Source organism: Halichoerus grypus, chromosome 14, assembly GCF_964656455.1.
Source record: "Halichoerus grypus chromosome 14, mHalGry1.hap1.1, whole genome shotgun sequence".
Lineage (NCBI taxonomy): Eukaryota > Metazoa > Chordata > Mammalia > Carnivora > Phocidae > Halichoerus > Halichoerus grypus.
In genome coordinates this window covers 87,184,266-87,208,339 of record NC_135725.1, presented here as the reverse complement: position 1 = coordinate 87,208,339, position 24,074 = coordinate 87,184,266, and the positions used below count along the sequence as shown (strand labels likewise).

The 24,074-nt window shown below is 40.9% G+C and overlaps 1 protein-coding gene across 3 annotated transcripts in view; it reads right to left on the bottom strand.

Annotated features, from left to right (window-relative positions):
• The window catches only part of NUP188 (nucleoporin 188), a 47,189-nt gene extending 23,126 nt beyond the window's left edge, over positions 1 to 24,063 (bottom strand). For all 3 annotated transcript variants that reach the window (XM_078061873.1, XM_036112054.2, XM_078061874.1), the window contains exons 1-11: positions 23,991 to 24,063; positions 16,432 to 16,486; positions 15,002 to 15,075; positions 12,382 to 12,466; positions 11,519 to 11,599; positions 11,057 to 11,101; positions 10,211 to 10,303; positions 9,940 to 10,059; positions 2,915 to 3,126; positions 1,449 to 1,563; positions 595 to 795 (exon numbers count right to left, since the gene is read on the bottom strand). In XM_078061873.1, the coding sequence (XP_077917999.1) occupies positions 595 to 795; positions 1,449 to 1,563; positions 2,915 to 3,126; positions 9,940 to 10,059; positions 10,211 to 10,303; positions 11,057 to 11,101; positions 11,519 to 11,599; positions 12,382 to 12,466; positions 15,002 to 15,075; positions 16,432 to 16,486; positions 23,991 to 24,022 (1,113 nt within the window). In that variant the 5' untranslated portion in view covers positions 24,023 to 24,063. The remainder of the gene's footprint in view (positions 1 to 594; positions 796 to 1,448; positions 1,564 to 2,914; positions 3,127 to 9,939; positions 10,060 to 10,210; positions 10,304 to 11,056; positions 11,102 to 11,518; positions 11,600 to 12,381; positions 12,467 to 15,001; positions 15,076 to 16,431; positions 16,487 to 23,990) is intronic.
• Positions 24,064 to 24,074: the final 11 nt, after the last annotated feature.

The following is a 24,074-nucleotide window of genomic DNA, read 5'->3' as shown; positions in this document are numbered from 1 at the left end:
AGGGTCACCAAGATAAATCACCCAGTGCCAGTCGGTGGGGCCTGCTGGCTGAGGTTTCCTGCTCGCATGTCAAAACAAGCTCACTAAACAGTGCCTCTGAAATTAAGCCCCAACACAGGACTCAAGAGAATAGCTAATTCATCCTGCTATGGTTGAATGAGTAAGCTCCCAAAAAAGATTTCTCCAGTCAATGTGGTCAAAGCTACCTTCCAGATTACTGAACGGGCATAGTATCCTATACTGGCAAAGAGTCAGACACGATGGGTTCAAACCATATCTACCACTAACTGGCCGTTATTGTTCTGCCAGTAATTTGTGGGCAAATTACATCTCCCTGAGGCTCAATCTCCTAATATGTAAAATAGGATGAAAATCCCTAGTGCAACCAAGTGTTGTGATGAAATAAGAGAAAGTGCAGAAAGTGCTGATAACAGTGTCTAGTCATACTAAATGCTCTACAAAGTTAGAAACAACACTGTCATCATTATCCATGTCACTTTCACAATTCTCATTACTACTCTCATGATTCATTAACGAGCCTCTGCCCTGCTCGCTGGCATTCTTACGCTCAGACACCCACAGCCCGAGCCTCACGTCATTTCCCCCACTGGCCAGTGCGCGGAGCAGTCGGGTCAGGTACTGAAATACGTTCAGCTGGATGGCTGTGCCACCTATCTTCCGGACAACACTGCTTGTCTCTTCTGGATGCAGGGTGTGACGGAGGAGAGCCCAGGCCAAAAGCACTGGGGCGTGATGTGGAATGTCCCCAAAGGTCAACATCAAACGGTCCATATCCTGATGAAAAAAAAAAACAACAAAAAACAAAACCTCTGTCACTGAAAAGAAAGGGTCAGAGCCCTCCACAGGACCCTTCGTCACATTTGGTATGTCTTCCATTTGCCCACAGTGGTCCCTTGTCCCACTGATATTCTACTCTTCCCCAAACCCCACCACCTCACTAGTAAACCCCTCCATTACTCTTCCCTTTCCCCAAATTTTTTCCTTCTAATTTTAAGTAGTCTTAATGTAACATTATAAAACACATGTTCAAATGGAATTTTCTTTAGAAAATTTCCCAATCCTTCTTGAACTTTCTCTGATTTTTCCCCACTTTCTATCTAACCATCATCCCATCTCAATGTGTTTCCCCTGTGCTCTTCTTGCACAAAGTCCATAAATGAAGACAAGCCCTCAGGTTCTGTTCTTGGGCCTCTTTTGTACTGGTGCGAACTCTCTGAGTGACAACTCATTCTCACAGACTCAACTATGACCTATGTGCAGAAAACTGAAATCTGAGATTTCTTCCAGATACAATTAACTTCTTAGCAATGTAGAACCTCAAATTCCACCACAGGGAAAATTTTATGTGGCAGTCTAGTTGAGTGGTTAAAAACATACTCCTAACTATAAATTGTCTAAAAAGAGAAAGGAAGCTATTCCAAGTTCACCTGACAAATAAGCCCATCCTGGGCAAACTGGTGCAGCTCTCTTCTGTCATCCAAAGCACACTTATGCAAGGATTCAATATCCATGCCTTCCACCAGGATAAGGGCACTGAAGTAGCTGGAAAGAAAAATGGTGTCATGGTGTATGTGCAACTCTGAACCTTGCTGGAGATATAAGGTGAAATGGAAGGCACTTTAATATCAAAAAAATTATTAACGGTTTTTTCTGCATTTTTTTTTCATACTAAGTCTTCTAAACCCTGTATACATTTTACACTTCCAGCACACCTCAATCTGTCCAGCCACATTTAAAGTGCTTGACAGGGGCTTTGCCTGCCAAAGCGCAGACCCAGTACTGAAAGTTTCTACAGCCACCAATTACATGTGACCCAGATAAACCTCTCACCACTCAAGTGTGTATCTTTGTTCACAGAGGAAAAAGGCCTCAAAATGCAGATCTATCCATTTGAACCACTGTAACATCATCCTTTTTGTTAAACGCAGCTGAATCTCCTCCTCATAGACACAGATGCAAGCAGGCAGTTCACCCCAGAGCATATGCCAAGAGCAGGTAAGAAAATGCTCAACATCACAGATAACCAGGGAAAGCAAATCAGTGCAACAAAAGGGATCAAACTGAGGGGGAATATAGATAATAACACGGGTTTGCAAGATTGTGGGGAAACTGGTTCTTTCCTCCCACAGTCATGAGCATACATTGGTACGGCCTTTGTGGAGGACAACTTGGCAATATTTTATAACACAAACGCACACACCATTCAACCCAACAACGCCATTTCCAGATCCTTTACAGCCATACTCGCCCAGATGTACAGACAGGCTTCTAAAGAGTGGTCTTTACAACATTGTTTGAAATATCCAAAATAGCTAACTGCCTACCATTAGTGAAATTGTTAAATAAACATCCATCCCATGTACTAATATGCAGCAGCTAAAAAAACATCCTGAGGTTAAAAAGAGTTCCAGGACACCCAGTTATGTGAAAAGTTAAGTCGTAACAAAGTATATAATTTACATCAAAAAACAAAAAACACAAACAATGTATTTTTGTATAAATGAAAAAAAGATGTGGATCTATCCATTGCCATAAAATTCAAAGTCCATAGACGATGACCTCAAAGAGGGCAGGGGACACATTCGCCCTGTTGTCGTCTGAGCATTTGCACTGGCTTACCATAGATGCTCACCAATTTTTTTGTTGAATGGATGAACCTCTTAGATGAAGACAGTAAAATACTAGAATGCAATACCTATTTTGAGAAAACAGGCCCTCTAATCCCAGTCTTTACTCCCTGTAAGACCTGGAACGTGGTAGTACATCGATCTGTTTCCCTACCAGCAAATGAGAAGTACATCTAGAGCGTCCCCTCACTCATTCACAAGATCACTATAATATCAATGCTCTAAATATTGTACAAATTTTGTAGCCTCAATTCACTCAGACTTACCCAATCCGATCCACGAAAGGATCCATGGTCTCATCCACTAGGTGCCTGTTGGTCTGCCTACTACCAAATCCTTGCTCTTTAAACATCTTGGTTAATGCCAACAGGTCACTAGGTGCCATCTCAAAGTAGGCATAATACAGGAAAATAATTTCTAGCAGCATGGACTGTTCCCGAAGGCCCTGAACAAACCAGCGAGACACCTGGCGCTCAGTCTGCACAACCAATGAAGAAAAAAATGGGAGAAATAAAGTCAGATTTAAAAACCTATTTAAAAATTTTTAAGTTATTTTTTATTAGATAATACATGTATAAGAACAGAGTAAAAAAACGTCTCCCTCTTTGCCATGTATTAAGGAATCTGTTAAAAGCTTAAAGCAAAAGGCTTTGGGAGAGATACCAAAAAAAAGTCTCTCTCCCTACAATTCCCACTGCCCAGTCATCCTAACTTGTCCCCAGAGGCAACCACTGTTAGAGGTTTTTCTTTCCTTTTCCAGTAATATGCCATATACACTCATTCATTCTTTCATTCATTCATTCTAAGCTCCATCTACCTACCTACCTACCTACCTACCCAACCATCCAGCCATCCATCTCTATATCAAATATACTGTACAAACTATTCTACGCTTTACTTTTCTCAACTAACAGTGTATCTTTTTTTTTTTTTTTTAAAGATTTTATTTATTTATTTGACAGGGAGAGAGACAGCGAGAGAGGGAACACAAGCAGGGGGAGTGGGAGAGGGAGAAGCAGGCCTCCTGCGGAGCAGGGAGCCCCATGTGGGACTCGATCCCAGGACCGTGGGATCATGACCTGAGCCGAAGGCAGACGCTTAACGACTGAGCCACCCAGGCGCCCCACTAACAGTGTATCTTACAAATCATTTCCTGTAACAGTACATTAAGAATTTCCTTATTTTTCATTACCAGTCCCCTCGTTATTTTTTAATGCAGCACAGTACTCCACTGCATGGAAATGCCATATTTTTATTTATATATTTTGCCATAATTTAACCAGCTCCCTTGGATGTACAAACAAGTGCCGTGAAGATGTGGAGAAAAATGACCCCTTGTGCACTGCTGCTGGGAATCTAAATTGGTACAGCCACTGTGGAAAACAGTATGGAGGTTCCTCAAACAATTAAAAAACAAAGAGGCGCCTGGGTGGCTCAGTCAGTTAGGCATCCAACTCTTGGTTTCAGTTCAGGTCAGGTCATGATTGCAGGGTCGTGAGATCGAGCCCTGTGTCAGGCTCTGTGCTGAGCGTGGAGCCTGCTTGGGACTCTCTCTCTCCCTCTGCCCTCTGCCCTTCCACGCCCTGCTCATGCTCTCTCTCTCTCTCTAAAAAGTAAAAATTAAAAAACAGAAATGCCATATGATCCAATAATTTAACCACTGGGTATTTACCCAAAGAAAATGAAAACACTAATTCAAAAAGATATATGCAGGGGTTCCTGGGTGGCTCAGTCGGTTAAGCGTCTGCCTTCAGCTCAGGTCATGATCCTGGAGTCCCGGGATTGAGTGCCGCATTGGGCTCCCTGCTCAGCAAGGAGTCTGCTTCTCCCTCTCCCTCTGCCCCTCCCATTTTCTCTCCCACTCACTCTTTCAAATGAATAAAATCTTAAAAAAAAAAAGATACATGCACCCCTATGTTTACTAAAGCATTATTTATAATAGCCAAGATACGGAAGCAACCTAAGTGTCCACTGACAGATGAATAAGGAAGATGTGTAAACACGCACACACGCATGTGCAGGTACAATGGAATACTACACCACCACAAAAAGGATGAGATCTTGCCATTTGCAACAACATGGATGGACCTAGAAGGTCTTACGCTAAATGAAGTTAAGTTAGACTGAAAAAAACAAATACCATACAATTTTACTCATATCTGGAATCTTAAAAAAAAAACAAATGAAGAAACAAACAAAAAACAGAACCAGGCCTATAAATATAGAGAACAAACCGATGGTTGCCAGAAGGAAAGAGGGCGGAGGACAGGCTAAATGGGTGAAGAGGAGTGGGAGGCTTCCAGGTGTGGAATGAGTAAGTCATGAGAATAAAAGGCACAGAAAAGAAAATATAGTTAATAGCACTGTAATAACACTGTCTGGTGACAGATGGTAACTGCACTTGTGAGCATAGCACAACATGTAGAGATGGTAAATCACTATGTTGTACACCTGAAATGTGTCAACTGCACTCCAAAAAATTAAAATAAATATAATGTACAACTGACAGAACAAACGTACCAAAAAATTGGCAAAACCACAGACCTAAACAACCTCGATCTGACTGGTACGTCTCACCAGCACACCCAACTACTTCCGAATACACATTCTTTTCAAGTGTACGTGGTACATTCACCAAAATAGATCATATAATGGGCTATAACCCACGGGATAGTAAATTTTAAAAGATCTAAATGATACAAAGAAGAAGAATGTAGCAGGAGGGGAAGAATGAAGGGGGGGAAATCGGAGGGATAGACGAACCATGAGAGACAATGGACTCTGAAAAACAAACTGAGGGTTCTAGAGGGGAGGGGGGTGGGAGGATGGGTTAGCCTGGTGATGGGTATTGAGGAGGGCACGTTCTGCATGGAGCACTGGGTGTTATGCACAAACAATGAATCATGGAACACTATATCTAAAACTAATGATGTAATGTATGGGGATTAACATAACAATTAAAAAATTTTAAAAAAAAGATCTAAATGATACAGAATATGTTCTTTGGTAATAATGGAGTCAAACTGGAAATCAGTAAGATATCCAATGTTTGGAAATTAAACAGCACATTCGTATTAATAATACAAGGGTCAAAGAAAATCACAAGGGGAATTAGAAACTATTTTGAACTGAATGACAGTGAAAATACAACACATCAAAATTTTTAGGATATAGCTAAAAGCAATACTTAAAGTAACATTTATAGTTACTTAATAAGAATGTTCTAAAATCTGTTATCTAAGTTTCTACCTTAAATATTAGAGAAAGAGCAAATTAAATCCAAAATAAATAAATAGAAAGAAACACTGAAGAGCAGAAATCAACGTAATATAAAATGGAAGAGCTACAGAGAAAACTGAAGACAAAGCTACCATTATCAGAAATCAGGAGACAGGGCGCCTGGGTGGCTCAGTTGGTTAAGCGACTGCCTTCGGCTCAGGTCATGATCCTGGAGTCCCTGGATCGAGTCCCGCATCGGGCTCCCTGCTCGGCAGGGAGCCTGCTTCTCCCTCTGACCCTCCCCCCTCTCATGTGCTCTCTCTCTCTCTCATTCTCTCTGTCTCAAATAAATAAATAAAATCTTTAAAAAAAAAAAAAAAAAAAAAGAAATCAGGAGACATCACACATTCTCCAGGGAATAAAAGCATAACAAGAAAATATTATCAGCTTTATGCAAATAAATTTGACTACTTAGAGGAAATTGACACATCCCTTGAAAGACACAAATTACCAAAACTGACTCAAAAAAAAATAGCTGTGAATAGCTCTCTAATCAATTACAGAAAACTGAATTCTAAATTAAAAACTTGTGAACGGGGGTGCCTGGATGGCTCAGTCGTTAGGCGTCTGCCTTCCTCTCGGGTCATGATCTCAGGGTCCTGGGATCGAGCCCCGTATCAGGCTCCCTACTCCGCGGGAAGCCTGCTTCTCCCTCTCCCACTCCCCGTTTGTTTTCCCTCTCTCACTGTGTCTTTCTCTGTCAAATAAATAAATAAAATCTTAAAAAAAAAAAAAAAGTAAAAAAAAACCTCGTGAACGCCCGGCTGACTCAGTCAGAAGAGTGTGCTACTCTTGATCTCGGGATCATGAGTTCGAGCCCCACGTTGGGTGTAGAGATTACTTAAATAAGTAAATATTAATTGACTAATTAATTAAAAACTTGCCCACAAAGAAAACTGTAGGCTGAGGTGGTTTCACTGGTAAATTCTGCCACACATTTAAGGAAGAGATAATACTAGCACTACACAAATTCTTTCAGAAAACAGAGGAAGAAGGAAAATTTCCCAACTTATTTTATGAGGCCAATATTACACTAATACCAAAACCAGACAAAGACATCACAAGAAAACTACAGACAAGTATCTCTCATGAACATGGGCATAAAATTCCTTAGCAAAATCTTAGCAAGTCAAATCCAACAATATTATAAAAAACAAAATATATCACAACTAAGTGGAATTTATGCCAGGAATTCAAGATTGATTTGACACCCAAATACTCAATGTAGTTCACAATAGAGTAAAAGAGAAAAGCCATAAAGTTATTTCAATAGATGCAAAACAAAATGGACAGGATTTATTTATTTATTTATTTTTATTTTATTTTTTTTTTTAAAGATTTTTATTTATTTATTTGACAGAGAGAGAGATAGCGAGAGCAGGAACACAAGCAGGGGGAATGGGAGAGGGAGAAGCAGGCTTCTTGCCGAGCAGGGAGTCCGATGCGGGGCTCGATCCCAGGACCCTGGGATCATGACCTGAGCTGAAGGCAGACGCTTAACGACTGAGCCACCCAGGCGCCCCAATGGACAGGACTTAACACTCATTTCTAATAAAAGCTAAAACCCTCAGCAAACTTAGAAGGTAATTTCTTCATTTTGATAAAGAACACTACAAAAATAACTTACAACTAATAACACATACAATGGTAAAGGACTGAATGCTTTCTACCTAAGATTACGAACAAGGTAAGAATGTTGGCTCTCCTACCACTTCTATTCACTATTGTACTAAAGGTCCTAATCAGTTAATAAGGCAAGAAAAGAAATAAAAGGCATACAGATTTGAAAAGAAGTTAAACTGTCCTTGTTTACAAACATGATCATATATATTAGAAAATCCTATTAGAAAAAACCTACTAGAGGGGCACCTGGGTGGCTCAGTCAGATGAACGTCCGACTCCTGATTTCAGCTCAGGTCATGATCTCAGGGTCGTGGGATCAAGCCCCGCATCGGGCTTCACACTCAGCACAGAGTCTGCTTGACACTCTTTCTCCCTCTCGCTCTACCCCTACCCCCTGCTCTCTCTCCCAAAAAAATAAAATCTTTAAAAATATTAAAGTAAAATAAAATAGTTAAAATAATAAATTTTAATTACATATTATTTTACCAGAATTTAAAAATCATAGTTAAAAAAAAAAACTATAGTGATAGAAAGCAGATTAATGGTCATCTGGGGCCTAAGATCACAGATTGACTATAAACTTTCTAGGGGAGACAGAAATGTTCTATATATTGACTGTGCATATAACTACATACAACTGTCATAGCCGTACGCTTAAAATCAGTGAGTTTTACTGGATGGAAATTATACCAGAATAAAGCTGGGAGTGGGGAATGCTACAGATTTGTCATTTACACAAGTTGTTTCACACAAGTGTGAATGTATTTATAGGATAAACTCTTAAACTGGTACCGCTAGGTCAAGAAATATGTGCTTTTCAATTTTTAAATACTGTCTTATTTTCCATTAAAAAAAATACTGATTTATACAGCAAAATGTTGAGTACCCATTATCCCATCCCTCAGACAAGAGTGTTGTCATGTGAATACGTTTACTGCTTTTGCCTGTTTTTCCACTGGGTCTTAGTGATTTATAGTTCTATTTTAAGAACCCTTTATGATATGAGTTTGTCTTACTTTGTTTACTGCACTATTTTTTTTCCTTGCAAAAGTGTTGGATTTGTTGTTGCTGGGTTTAAAATTATTTTTCTTTCATGGCTTTTGAGTTTTACTTTAAAAAGTCTTCTCCAGGGGTGCCTGGGTGACTCAGTCGTTAAGCATCTGCCTTCAGCTCAGGTCATGATCCCAGGGTCCTGGAATCGAGTCCCGCATCTGAGCAGGGAGCCTGCTTCTCCCTCTGCCTGCTGCTCCCCCTGCTTGTGCACTCTCTCTCTCTCTCTGCTAATAAATATTTTTTTTAAAAAGCCTTCTCCACTCCAAACAAAACAAAACCACTTCCCATGTTTTCTTCCAATACTTTTATAGTTAAAAAATTTTTTTCTAAGTAAACTCTATGCCCAACATGGGGCTTGAACTCAAGACCCCGAGATCAAGGGTCGCATGCTCTGCTGACTGAGCCAGCCAGGTGTTAAATTTTTTAAATTTAAATCATTGCTCTATCTGATTTTCTTTTGGTAGAAGGTAGGAGATAGAGATACAGTTCAATTTTTCTCCCATGGTTATCCAATAGTGACACCATTTTTTTTCCTAGAGATTTTATTTATTTATTTGACAGAGAAAGATAGCAAGAGCAGGAACACAACCAGGCGGAGTGGGAGAGGAAGAAGCAGGCTTCCTGAGGAGCAGGGAGCCTGATGCAGGGCTCGATCCCAGGACCCTGGGATCATGACCTGAGCCGAAGGCAGACGCTTAACGACTGAGCCACCCAGGCACCCTTGGCTGAATTGTTTTAATATAAACACGTATTATTTTCAAAATAAAAAATGGCATGTTCTAATCTATAAATGCAGACGGCTTTACGATTTAGGATAAAATAATCAGGCTAGTGTCACATACTTAATAGATAATGATAATAGGGGTGCCTGGGTGGCTCAGATGGTTAAGCATCTGCCTTCAGCTCAGGTCATGATCTCCACATCCTGGGATCGAGCCCTGCATCGGGCTCCCTGCTCAGTGGGGAGTCTGCTTCTTTCTCTCCCTCTGCCTCTCTCTCCCTCAAATTGACAAATAAAATCTTAAAAAAAAAAAAAGATAATGATAATAAAGATGAAATCTTGAGTTTAGAGTTCCATTAACCACTAAGAGAAGATTTTAGGTAAGAACAGAAAGTAAATTAACTGGATAGACAAAGTCAAGTGAAAATGTCCACAATTAAGTACCATTACTTAAAGTCATCAATGTTTTGATCCATGACATGTTCAAACTTTTCTTAAGAAAGATGATCTATAAATATTATAAGTTAATAAATGAATAAATAATTTAACTGAGAGCTCTATGCGCTAGGTTTACAATTCTCCTAAGAGTTACAGGAGGGCTCAGTAACCACATACCATGAGGTTTCCATGTGTCTCCCATGTTGGTGCTTCAGTTTTATAAAGCTCTTCAAACTGCTGTCTATATTTTGTAACTAGTTCCTTCTCCAATTTATCAACACAGTCTGCATATTCAACCTTAAAAAAAAATAAACAAACCCAAAACAGAGTAACTTATACCTACAATAAAAGGTAAATATTCAAATGAACGTGAAAATGAATAACAAAATTATTAAAAAGTGTTGAATTTTATAGGATACAAAGAACCACGAGGACTACATGGGCTTACCCTATAGGGGTGTCTTTCATCTTGGAAATAAGTGAGAAGGTGTAAGACACAACGAAGAATACAGGTTCTTTCTTCATAGTAATAATCTGCAATCTGGGAAGAACCCAAAGATGCAAAATCAGTTACTCACCTTTGCACAGAAGACACTCAATTTTAAATTTATTGATAAAGAGATCACTTAAAGATGAGAATGGAAAAGTCTGATTTCTACAAGCAATCACAGAAACGGAAACACTGTGTTAGGCCAAAAGAAAGAAAAGACCTTCATGAAATAGTGTACAAGTAAAGCCATGCAAGGTAAAAGGAATTATTTAAAAATATAAACAAACTGTCTTGCAGGATTTCTCAGAGCATTCAAATAACACATAATACAGCTGTAGCTGACAGGCCAAATATATGAAAGCAAAAATAAAAACACCACTTGTATATATCCTGCTTGTAACTAATGTACTTGGTTCTCGCTAAATACCAAATAGGAAACTACTTCTGAAATCACAAATTCCATTTTATATGAGATCCTAAATGAGAATGCTGCTTTGGGGGGTAGGGGGGAGATAAAGGAATGAAGAAATATAAATTGACCTTCTTGCATTTAGACCTAGAGAAAAAATACACATGAAGCAATTTTCACCCCCAGTAGCTGAAGAGTCTCCTTTGGAAAAGGTCTCAGCTGGGGCCAGTGGATAAAAAGCCTCTTGTTTCACAAGTATGTTACTAAGCTACTTTACTGAGACCTCAATGCTTACCCAACAAAAGAGTCCAAAGCCAGCAATGCCCAGGAGAACAAGGTCAGGAAGCCACCACCCAATTTCACATCAAAGAATGAAAACAGTGACTACTACTCACCTTCAGGATTAAGGCCTGGCTCTGCCTCTCGTCTTGCAGTACCGTCTGAAGGAAAAAAGAACAGTCAAGCAGCCATCTTATAAGCAAAGCTCAATTAACAACAAAAAAAAAAGGTAAACATCTTCACCTCACCTTTCAAGATTATAAGTGTCCATTCATTTCTGGAAATATTTTTTTACCTAAGTGTATCCAAATCTGTGCTCAAATCTCTGCCCGCTCCTCTGGACTCAATTTCCTCATACGTAAAATGAGGGGCCAGACAAGCTAGATATGGTCCCAGGTCGTTTTAGCTCTGATGTCCTGAGATTCTATCATTAACATGTCAATCTTTGACCTCTCCTGAGAATCTCTGTATCTGATCACCTACATCTGTTGCAAAGAACCAGTACCAAAACCTTTAAACACCTAAAACCAACAAGGAAAAAAGAAGGCAAGAGGAAGGAGCTGGACATAACTACAAACCTTTAGTGAGTCCCGAGTACCTCTATAATCCTCTTGAAGGTAACACTGGAGTAACTGCACACTCTGTTCTTCGTCAAGACCCTGAAATGCAGGGGTCATAAGTGAGGAACAGCCACCTTGGCTCAGGAAACACAAAGGATGCAAAGCATTCTGGGGCGCCTGGGTGGCTCAGTGGTTAAGTGTCTGCCTTCGGCTCAGGTCATGATCCCAAGGTCCTGGGATCAAGCCCTACATCGGGCTCCCCGCTCCACGGGAAGCCTGCTTCTCCCTCTCCCACTCCCCCTGCTTGTGTTCTCTCTCTCGCTGTGTCTCTCTCTGTCAAATAAATAAATAAAATCTTTTAAAAAAAAAAAGAACGCAAAGCATTCTAAAGATTTGTCCTCTAGAATGAACACAGAACTTGAATAAACAAAAATCCTTTTAAAAGATTAAAAGACACAACATAATTTTACCCCAATGAGGAGAAAAAGGAGCCAGTCACAGATACGTCATTTACATGACAATTAAATTTACAATGTCAGAAACAACTGTGCTTATTTACCAAGCCACTGATCCAGTCACAGGCATGATCTGGGTTTCCAAAATTAAAAAGAAACAGCTACATATTTAAATACAATCTAGGCAATTTAAAGAACACCACATGCATGAAGAAGAAAACTGGATATATCTAGTAAACAGGTGTGGCAACTTAATTTGTGGCTTTGAACAAGAAGAGTTACAACTTGGATATTTTTGAAACCCAATATGCTCAATTAATCTCCAAAACTGAAGTAAACTGAATTTTCACTAACAACCACTAACAATAAAACAATGCACATCCATAATGCAGGTAGTAAACTGAGCCCGTGCTAATTTTTACTCACCAAAAACTTGCTGATTCTTAAACCCAGTTCCTTCAACGGTGAAGCCACATCTTTATTAGCTTTCACTTTCTCGGCTGAATTTGGACTATGAAAAGAACAGTGAATCATTTCCTCATTCTCAATGACCCTCTAAGGATTTTAAATAAACATACTTAAAGATATTTTTACAACAGACCTTTTTCTGCCCTTTAGGTGCCTACAAAAATACACACACACACACAACAAGTTCATCTCTACAGACTTTATAACACAAAACTACTTATGCCTAAATAATAAATATGGTATATATCTGTTACAAACTATAGTTATAATAATATTATATGTGGACGTATTAAGTTACATTATTTTTGATCCATACAACTACGAAAGGGAAATATTACTATCCCCATTTTATAAATGGAATTACTAATACTCAGAAACAATAAATAACTTACCAAAAATCCCACAGCTAATAAAAAGTTAAGATGAAATTTAAAACCAGGTCTGTTAGTATACATACATATATTACCTAGCTCTACTCACTGAGAAGGCCTAGAAGCTATAACACCCCAGTTGCAGTGAGCACATCCAGCCCCCAGATCTTGGTTTCTAATACCATTATCTAATAAAAGTTACCAGGACTCCTTAGAGAAATAGCTAATTCTAGAACTGGGGCAGAGAAAATACTAGATGAGCCTGGAGCATCTTGTAATGCCAGAAAGAAAGGAAGTATTCAGAAAACAAAAAGATGGGGGAATGTCAAGAAGACACAGATGCCAACCCAAAAGAACTCCCAGTGACCAAAGCTAAAACAAGGTATAAGCAAAGTATAAAATAAATATACATGACCCCATATAACATAAATAAATAAATAGGGAGAAGGGAAAAATCTTCCTTACACAAGAAGTCCAAATAATATATGTAGATGCCACTCCCTTCAGGAAGTAGAGTTTAATTCCACTATACCCCCACCCAGAGAGTGGGCTATGCTTAGTGACCTACTTTTAAAACAAAGAGTAGGGAAAAGGGAAAAAGTGACTTTACAGAAGAGAAATTTGGCAAATGCCACCTTACCCAAGCGAGCAAGGTTAACATCACCAGTAATTTCATGTGGATAACCACATCCTCTGTTATGATAAGAATGATATACTTCATTTCTGTGCATTCTTCCCAAAACCCCACAACCCCAATCTAATAATAAGAAAAACATGAGACAAATCCAAATTGAAGACATTCTACAAAATACTTGATCAGTCCTCCTCAAAACTATTCAAGATCATAAAAATTAAGGGAAGACTGAAATGACGTGACAACTAAATGCAATGTGGGATCCTGGACTGGATCCTGGGAAGAAAGAGGACATTAAAGGAAAAAAAAAAAAAAGGTTGAATTCAAATAAAGCCTGAAGTTACAAAAAAAAAAACCCTGTTGGACTTCGAATATCATGCTACTTATAAAAGAACTTTTGTCTTTAAAAAAAGAAAGTAATGCCACAAATGTCCATTCTGTGAACTACAAGCATGTTGTTGTTGTTGGATTTTTTTTTTTTTTATAGAGACTCTCACATTTCACAGGAAATCCACAACACAAAGGCTAGATTAGGTGAAACAGTCAGTTCTGAAAGAGGCAACACAGAATGATGATTAAGAACACAGACACTGGAGTAAGACTGCCAGGTTCAAATCCTGGTTCTACACTTACTAGCTGTGTGACCTTGGGCAAGTTATTTAACCTCTTTGTGCCTCAGTTTCCCCATCTGTAAAATGGAAATGATAATAATAAAAGTACCTATATGTGATAATATAGTGATTATCTTCTTTTTTTATGTCCATATATTTTAGATACAGGGTAGTTACAGATAAAACAACACGATGTCTCGGAGTTACTTCAAAACAGGTATGGGGGAAGGGTTAACGAACAAAAAAAAAAAGTTCTTCATTAACCTAAGGAAATGAAGATGGAAGGTGAAGATGTAAAAAAAATCAGACATTCAAGAAGTAGAAGGAAACGAGGGTGGCTTGGCAACTACGATGCACCACAGAATGCAATCTGGACTAGGAGTTAACATAAGAGAGTCTAATCATACAAGATGTTTTCTCTTCTTTTTAAAACTACTTTATATGTTGTTATTGTTGTTTTCCACTGCCCAGTAAAAAAATCTATATATTCAAGCACAGAATAAAAATAGTATCTATGTTAGTGGGCTTTTATGAGGACTGAATAACTTGCTCTGCAAGCTCAGAAGAATAACTGGTACACAGTAAACACTCTGTAAGTGGTCAGCTGCTCTTATCACTGCTTACTGCCCTATCCCAGCACCTGGCGCCGACAGCACCTCACACACACACAGAGGACCAAAATACACATTAGAACTATTAATTGAAGAAGAGTTAATGATTCCTCAACCCCAGACACGAGGGTTATATAACTGGATTCAATTAACACTGTATTTCTAAAAAGGAATTTCCCCTTCTCTCAACAGAAAGAAAAAATGTGCCCAACTCTCTTCCACTGGTAACCAAATTGTATTCTCTGTAATCTCCCTAATCCAGCAGTACCATAAAATCATACACGAAGACGGTTTCGCTACCCCAGCTTCCTCAGGGGAATTACTCTAACCACACACATGGAATAGCCATACCTGGGTGGTTTATAGTAGGACAGCCCCTCTAAGAGCCGCTGCCAATGTTTATTCAGTTCTGCCTCAATCTGATTCTAGAAAAGAACAAAGAAATTATATAAGGATTTACATAATCCTGAGTCTTTAATGTTTTTCCCCACAGTTGAAATCATTTTGAAAAGAGAATTTTGGGGGCGCCTGGGTGGCTCAGTGGGCTGAGCAACTAACTTTGGCTCAGGTCATGATCTTGAGGTCCTGGGATCGAGCCCCATATCCCCGCTGAGCAGGGAGTCCGCTTCTCCCTCTCCTTCTGCCCTTCCTCCTGCTTGTGCTCTCTATAAATAAATTCTTTAAAAAAAAGAGAAAGAATTCTGTAGCCTCCTTTTCCTTGCTTTACACTCTAACAATGATTTAACCTTATTATTTTTTTAAGATTTTATTTATTTGTGGGGTGCATGGGTGGCTCAGTTGGCTAAGCGGCTGCCTTCAGCTCAGGTCATGATCCCAGGGTCCTGGGATCGAGCCCCGCGTCGGACTCCCTGCTCAGCGGGAAGCCTGCTTCTCCCTCTCCCACTCCCCCTGCTTGTGTTCCCTCTCTCGCTGTGGCTCTCTCTCTGTGTCAAATAAATAAATAAGATCTTTAAATAAAACAGAAAAAAACACAAATAAATAAAATCTTTTTTTTTTTTTTAAGATTTTATTTATTTATTTGACAGAGAGAGCCACAGCGAGAGAGGGAACACAAGCAGGGGGAGTGGGAGAGGGAGAAGCAGGCTTCCCGCTGAGCAGGGAGTCCGACGCGGGGCTCGATCCCAGGACCCTGGGATCATGACCTGAGCTGAAGGCAGCCGCTTAGCCAACTGAGCCACTCAGGTGCCCAAGATTTTATTTATTTATTTGTGAGAGAGACAGAGAGCACAAGCAGGGGGAGCAGCAGGCAGAGGGAGAAGCAGGCTCCCCGCCAAGCAAGGAGCCCGATGTGGGACTCGATCCCAGGACTGGGATCATGATCCGAGCCAAAGGCAGAACCTACTGAGCCACCCAGGCGTCCCTTAACCTTATTATGAAAATCTTGATAAACATCCTTTCTAGTGGTTGCATAATATTTTATCAAGTAGCTACTTAATAATTTATTTATTTCTTTAGCCTAAGGCAGCAAAATGGTATTTGTCCCCCAACCCTGAGCAGCCAGTCGAGTAGCACTGGTATCTTTTCGGATAAGGAATCACCAAAGAACACAGAGAGGTAGAGGTTTGGAAACTTCAGCAGCTGAGCTAGAAGACACACCACGTTTCAGCAGAGAAAAGCAGGGAATGCATAATGTTTATAAAGTTTTAGGAATAAAAAAATGCATTTACTTCCTCCTTCAAAGACAAGGCAGTTTCGGGGGTTTATTGTAACACAACCTACATAAAAACTATAAAATCCACTCAGGAACACCATCCACTTACCAGTTCTCTCAGAGCTGACCTTCCAAGCAGAATTGTCCACAGTTCCCTGCTGCTCCTGAAAAATGACGGAAAGCAGGGGTAATTTTGCACTTTCAGATTATACAAATTCGACTGAGCTGTCTCGCAGTATCTTGTCCATTCTCTGAAACCAGGAAACTCAATATACAAAATAATTTGTTAAAATTCTGGACATTAATCCCATTACATTGTTCTTAGAAGTTTGATGCTCAAAATAAAAATTAAGAAATTGACATATAACCTAAACCAAGCAGATGCTGTGTTAAAAATGAGGATGGCCACCATATTTTAATGCATTTAAGATGCCGTTAATTGCAGGATACATGATTATTTATGTTCTACCAGCCATCAATAATAAAATGCCTTGCAACATCAGAAGTATTAAAATATGAAGAAATGTATATTTTAGAATGTAATACAATAATTAATGAATTACCTTACATCTTCTATGCTAAGACGCTGCCTCAGTGTAGTATTTCTATCTCCTTCCTTTTCATTAAAATGTAGTGACCAAAAAGGAGAATGTAGAAAAGGACTATGTATATTTCAAGCCCCCTCATCATCTCCAGAATTTTTTTTAAGATTTATTTATTTATTTAAGTAATCTCTATACCCAATGTGGGGCTCAACCTCATGACCGTAAGATCAAGAGTCAAACGCTCTACTGACTGAGCCAGCCAGGTGCCTCCAGAAAATTTTCTAAATGCATGATATGATTCACTTTCTCAATCAAGTAAAGTCTAATGGCCATTATGAGTGGTACTATATTTGTTCATTTATTAATTGCCACTAGGTGCCATGTCATGCAAGACACATAAAAACACCTTATAGTCCCTGTCCCCTGTGAGCTCTTCAAATATACTCTCCACCATGTGCTTACCCAAGTTCCTTCCCTCATCCATGCCTTTGGAACTTCAGGAAACATGTTATGGGGTTTTTTAAAGTCTAGAACTAAATTTCAAAATGTAACCATTAAGAAATTCTCCCAAGAGGTACCTGGGTGGCTCAGTCAGTTAAGTGTTTGACTCTTGATTTTAGCTCAGGTCATGATCTCAGGGTTGTGGGATCGAGCCCTAAGTCGGGCTCTAAGCTCAGCATGGAGTCAGCTTTAGATTTTCTCCCTCTCCCTCTGCCCCCTACTCACTCTCTCTCCCCGTCTCTTAAAAAAAAAAAAAAAAAAATTAAAATTGCTTAGAAAGCTTGCCTGCAGAGAAGATGAAAAGATCTAAGAATATATACTAAACATTTAACAAAAAGGACACAAGCTCTCCTAACTATGAGGATAAACTGAAAAATGTTTCTCCCGTGAAAACTAACACCAAGCACTAGCTCTACTTAAAACTTTTCTTTCAGGGGGCATCTGGCTGGCTCAGTGGGTGGAGCGTACAACTCGATCTCAGGGTTGCTAGTTCAAGGCCCACACTGGGTGTAGATTACTTAAAAATAAAATCTTTACCAAAAAAAAAAAAAAAAAAAAGTCAAGATTTTCCCATCAAAAGAGGTTTAAACACACTTAAAATTATAAATCTCTTGGGGCGCCTGGGTGGCTCAGTTGGTTAAGCGACTGCCTTCAGCTCAGGTCATGATCTCAGGGTCCTGGGATCGAGCCCTGCATCGGGCTCTCTGCTCGGCGGGAACCCTGCTTCTCCCTCTGACCCTCCCCCTGCTTGTGTTCCCTCTCTGTCTCTCTCTCTCTGTCAATTAAATAAATAAGTAAAATCTTTTTAAAAAAATTATAAATCTCTTTTCTAGGGGCGCCTGGGTGGCTCAGTTGGTTAAGCGTCTGCCTTCAGTTCAGGTCATGATCCTAGGGTCCTGGGATCGAGCCCCACGTGGGGCTCTCTGCTCGGCAGGAAGCCTGCTTCTCCCTCTCCCACTCCCCCTGCTTGTGTTCCCTCTCTCCCTGTCTCTGTCAAATAAATAAGTAAAATCTTTAAAAAAATAAAAATAAAATAGATCTCTTTTCTCAAGGTTAATGCTTTTAAGAAAACACTTGAGTCCTGCTGCATCAACAGACACCAGCTCCCACAATCGCTCTGTGGGATCGCTAATCATTTTTCTGATGACAAAAACTGCATTCACTATTCAAAAATCAGGAGATTAGACCTAGTTAATCAAACAAATAGGACTCTTTATTGACAATGTATATTAAAAGGTCTGAGTAAACCAAGCCCTAAGTAATTAAAAACAGAGGCAAGCTCACCATTTAAAGAAATTTATAGTAAAATTTTAAAGTAAGACTTCCTTTTGTAAAGAGAATAATTATCATCTTACTTGTTCGATTAGTCTGAATTAACAAAAAATTAAGGAAGGGCTTTATTTAAAATGGCATATACTTGAACTTTACCAAGGATAGCTTATGATTTGCACAGAATGTATTAGATTCCTACTATATAACACATAGCTAATAATGGGGCTAACAGTATACCAAAATTAATGGAAAGAAATTTATCATTAATTGAAGGCATTTGCATGCCTGAGCAAATAAATCAAATCACTCTGATCATCCATCTTCCAATTTCAAAAAGCCTGGACATCACTTAGCTTTAATTTATCCACATTTGCTTTCAGAACTTAGGTCTCTTGTCAGCTAGGTAGCAGTGATTCCCAGAAGAAACCACGAAGACCCCAGCCCACACTCAAGGACCTGCTGCCGGGGTCCAGAATTCCTTTTTTTGTCAAATTCAAGCTGTGGGTGTTGAGGACACCAAAATCTATAGATTTTGGTGTTTTTGTGGGGGTTTTTTGTTGTTGTTGTTGTTAAAGATTTTGTTTTTAAGTAATCTCTACACCCAACGTGGACCCAAGAGTCGCATGCTCTACCGACAGCCAGTCAGGTGCCCCATGCTTCTTTCTTTTTTTTAAATAAATATCCTAAAAGAGTGTTTCTCAAATATGTGATCTTCAGATCACATACAGCAAAACCAGCCAGGAACAACACAGTAACAGCATGGAATCCTGGTCACAACCTAGAGCTACTGTTTCTCAAAGGTTAGGCATGGGAAATCTGCATTTTATTTATTTATTTTTTAAGATTTTTATTTATTTGAGAGAGAAAGCGTGAGCACAGGGGGAAGGGCAGAGGGAGAGGGAGAAGCAGACTCCCCACTGGGCGGGGAGCCCAAGGCAGGGCTCCATCCCAGGACCCTGGAGATCATGACCCGAGCCGAAGGCAGACGCTTAATCCACTGAGCCACCCAGGCACCCTGGAAATCTACGTTTTAAAATGACTACACAGGGCGCCTGGGTGGTTCAGTCATTAAGCGTCTGCCTTCAGCTCAGGTCATGATCCCAGGGTTCTGGGATCGAGTCCCGCATCGGGCTCCCTGCTCAGCGGGAAGCCTGCTTCTCCCTCTCCCTCTGCCCCTGCTTGTGTCCCCTCTCTTGCTGTGTCTCTCTCTGTCAAATAAAATCTTTAAAAAATAAAATAAAATAAAATAAAATGACCACACAAATTAATTCCTAAATCACCACTGCTCCAGGGTATCAATTTGTTTCAGAGGAGCAGGTAAAAGAGCTGGTCGGTACAGACCCTCTCTATGTTTAATGTTTGATATATTAGCCTTTTTTGGGCAGAGAGAGGGGGAGAGAAAGACTCTGCTCCTAAACAATATTGGAGATCACTGTCCTATAGTAAAGCAGTAACTTTTATACTTACTACTCAAAAAAAAAAAAAAAAGTGTTCTTTAGAAATTAAAATTTTTATTGGCAAAAAAATTAATTTTTTTATTGACAAAACCATGTCCTGTTATACTCCTGCTGTTATAAGATGTCAAAAACAATAATTTCTATTGCAAATGAGCTTTTGATAATAAAAATAGCTAACAGTAATTAAGAATTTATAATATGCAAACACTGTGTTAAGCATTAACATTAATTGAGCATTTATAATATGCAGGCACTGTGTTAAGCATTTTACACTTTGACTTACTGAATACTGACAACTCACTTATGAAGCTGATCCTCTTATTATCCCCATTACCTCATCAGGAAACTAAGGTTTAAGAGTAGTTAAATAATTTGTCTAAGGTCACAAAGCTAATATAGAATAGAGCCAGGGCTTGAACCCAGGTTTTCATGACTCCAGAGTTCAATCATCACATTATACTGCATCAAGAGGCACTCAAGAATTCATCCTACATGCACGCAAAGGTGGAGGTGAGGCTTTCTGTTCTACAATGGCAAAACATACCCCTAACACAGTGGCTGGCACAGAGGGGCTCAAAAAATACATGCTGATGAAGTATCAAAGGAGAATGATAGGAGTCCCTTTTAGACCTGCAATGCCTGCAATCCAAGTGGTACAGAAAAATTAGAAAACCAGTATTATGTGCAGAAGTGCTAAGAGAAGGCAGAATAAAGGAGAAAACAGTAGGGGGCACCTGGGTGGCTCAGTCGGTTGAGCGTCCAACTCTGGATTTCAGCTCAGGTCATGATCTCAGGGTCATGGGATCGAGCCCTACATCAGGCTCCATGCTCAGCAGGGAGTGTGCTTGAGATTCTCTCCCTCCCTCCCCTACTACCCCCAACTCCTCTCCCCAAAATAAATAAATAAACAAATATTTTTTAAAAAGAAGGAGAAAGAGCGGCCTGGGTGGCTCAGTCGGTTAAGCGGCTGCCTTCAGCTCAGGTCATGATCCTGGGGTCCTGGGACCGAGCCCCACGTCCAGCTCCCTGCTCAGTGGAAAGCCTGCTTCTCCCTCTCCCTCTGCCTGCCACTCTGCCTACTTATGCTCTCTCTCTGTCAAATAAATAAAATCTTTAAAAAAGGGGCGGGGGGAATGGTAATTTATCAGGAAGGAAATCCTTTCGAAAACAAGTGTCACTGGTTCTTCGATTCCTACACATTTTCTGGTCTAGGAATAAAGGGGATACGAACAAATCTAAGACCCTCCTGATACTCATTTAGTGTTGGGAATGACCAAGGACGTTAAGCACACATTACATAATCAGCGAGAAAACAGAAAGTAATAAAAAGCATGATCCTAAGCATTAGACACTACAAAGGAATATAACCACGTTAGACAGAAAATAGAGAAGAGAGAGATCACTGGGAACTGATCCAGGGACTGATGGAAGACTTCACCTCAAATCGGAACCTGAAGGTTTAGCAGGTGATTCTCAAGACACAACAACCATGGCCGGAACTGTGATGCCCAATCCAAAGCCTCAGGGAAACATCTTCTATATATATTTTCAAGAAACAAAATATGTACTACAGTATGTCTCATTTATTTGCACAATAAATAAGTCTGAACTAAGTATTTGGAGGAGAAACCAAAGCACAGAAACTAAATACCTTGCCTCAAAGGTAAAGTTTTAAAAATTTATTGACTTTCAGCCCAATGTTCTAGCAGACAACTCCATTCCTAAAAGAGCTGGACCCAACGGAAACTGGAAACTATCTTCCCTAGAGAGATCCATGTGGTTGGAAACCTTTGGGGAAAAGCTACTAGGAGGTTAGGAAGAAGAGCCTCTATGATGGAGTCCTTTTGGTAGAAAGCTGAGACACAGCCAACCTACTCTGAAATAGTTCTTTTGAGAAACACAGTTATAATCCACAGGGAGATAATAAATAAAAGCGGCCACTGTCCATGGATGCCCTGACTCCACAGATTAGGTACAAGCCTCTCGTGTGAACTGAGATTTAAGCTTAACAACAAGCTTTTGGAACTGCTGTTGTTGGTTTTGGTTTTTTTTTTTTTTTTTTTTAGCTCACATACACCACTCAAACTTCTACGAACACATTAACTGAAGAACACAAGTGATACCTAAAAATGCCAATATTCAAACTGACTGCCAAACCCTGTGGGACATTCCCAAAACCCTGAGTGATTTAATTAAGTGTATTATTCTATTTTTGACTAGTGCCAACTCCTATCAACATAAACAAGGACTCTCCTACATGCTTCAGAACCACCTCAATACTACTGTGAAAAGGACTCATTTGGAGAAACAGGTTCCAAGGGTAAAGTGGACTGTCTGAGGTCACTTGCAAACCAGCAGACACCAGGAATAAATGTTAAGTTTTCTCTTAGTCCAGACCTCCAGGCATTTCAAACAGAAGGCTGCTGCTCAGTATAATCCTGTTAAAACGTGCTTTCCAGTACAAAAGGAAAGATCACTCTAATACATGCTCTGAGCAAAGCGGTGCCTAGAAATCCTAGCGTCATTTCTTCCATCTTCAGGTGTGAGTTCGGTAGGTTCCCAGGGATGTCAAAGCATATTTCAAGCAAACCAGCCCCTTCCCTCCCCTTGTTCTTGTTCACTGAAGAGGGTGCCTTACCCTGCAGGAGCTAAACCTACCCAACCGCCACAATGACTATGAAATAAACATAAGAAAAGGAAGGCACCCTGACCACAATGCTGCCAGAGGAAACAGCTAAGGAGGAAAAAGTACACTCGTCCCGGCAAAGTTCAGAAGCAGTCCAGTGGAAATTCCAAAGAAGAAAATCTCACTAGAGCCCAGAGGTGAAGTAAGTGATAACAGAGAAGATGGGCAATGTTTGTAATAAATATTTACTGAGCGCCTACTATATGCTCCTCTGGGTGCTGAGGATACAGCCGTGCATAACACAAAGACGTGGCGGAACAGCGCTGGCACAGTAAGTGACAGGGATGTTGAGTTTTAGGACGGAGGACGGCAGGGACAACGGAAGACACTTCAAGCAGGAAGGTGGAAGACGGAGATGTGGTCATCTGGTTAAAGCTTCGGAGTCGGGCAGACTTCGGTTTGAATCCTCACTTTACCACCTAGCTAGTTCTGAGCTGATTTGTGAGTCATCTGTAAAAGAGAAGGTGCCTCACGGACTTGTGAGAATTCAATGAGCTAATGCATAGGAAGCGCTTCGCCAGCGTCTGGCGCTAGTAAGCGCTCTTTACATAAAGTAAGAACTGTCTCTTTCTTTTTAACATTTCATCTTCTCGTCCCCAAAGTCCAGTACGGGGCCCGGGATCTCCTAAAGGATTCGGGCACGTCGGCTGACGGAACCAGTGCATGAGAAAATGAATAGCTGGATGAATGAAAGGCTGCGCGGAGAAAGAGGGCAGCAACTGCAGGGAGGTGGCTCGGCGACACACGGAACAGACCTCCTAACGAGCACATGGAGGAACCTGGGAACGTCGCGGGGCAGGGCACCCGGGCTGCAGCGGGGACCGAGGCGGGGGCTCCCCCGGGCGACCGCGAAGCGCCCCGTCGCGCCTCGAGGGAGCGTCACGCCCGACGAGGAAGCGCGGGGGTGGGGGGGGCGCCGAGGAACGCGCCCGTGGGGAGGGAGGAAGGGAAAAAGACTAGGTGAGGAGGTGGGAGGCCGGCGCTGAGGGAAGGGGTGAGGCACCGGCCCCGTCTTGGAGAAATCGCCTGAGATCCCCGCGCGCGGGGACCGTTTGGACGTAACCGCCTCCCGTCTCGGCACCCGTCCACCTAGCTAGGCTTCGCCCCGCTACCGCCGCCACATCTCGCCCGCAAGTCCTGCCCGGCTTCCGCTCTACTTCGACCCCGCGCCTCACAGCCACCCCCGCCGACTCGGCCCGCTCCGCACCTCACACACGGCCCGCCGGCGGCCGCCGCCATCTTCGCGCGCGCGCGCCCCAGCCCCGCCCCCAGACGCCGCACCCACGTGACC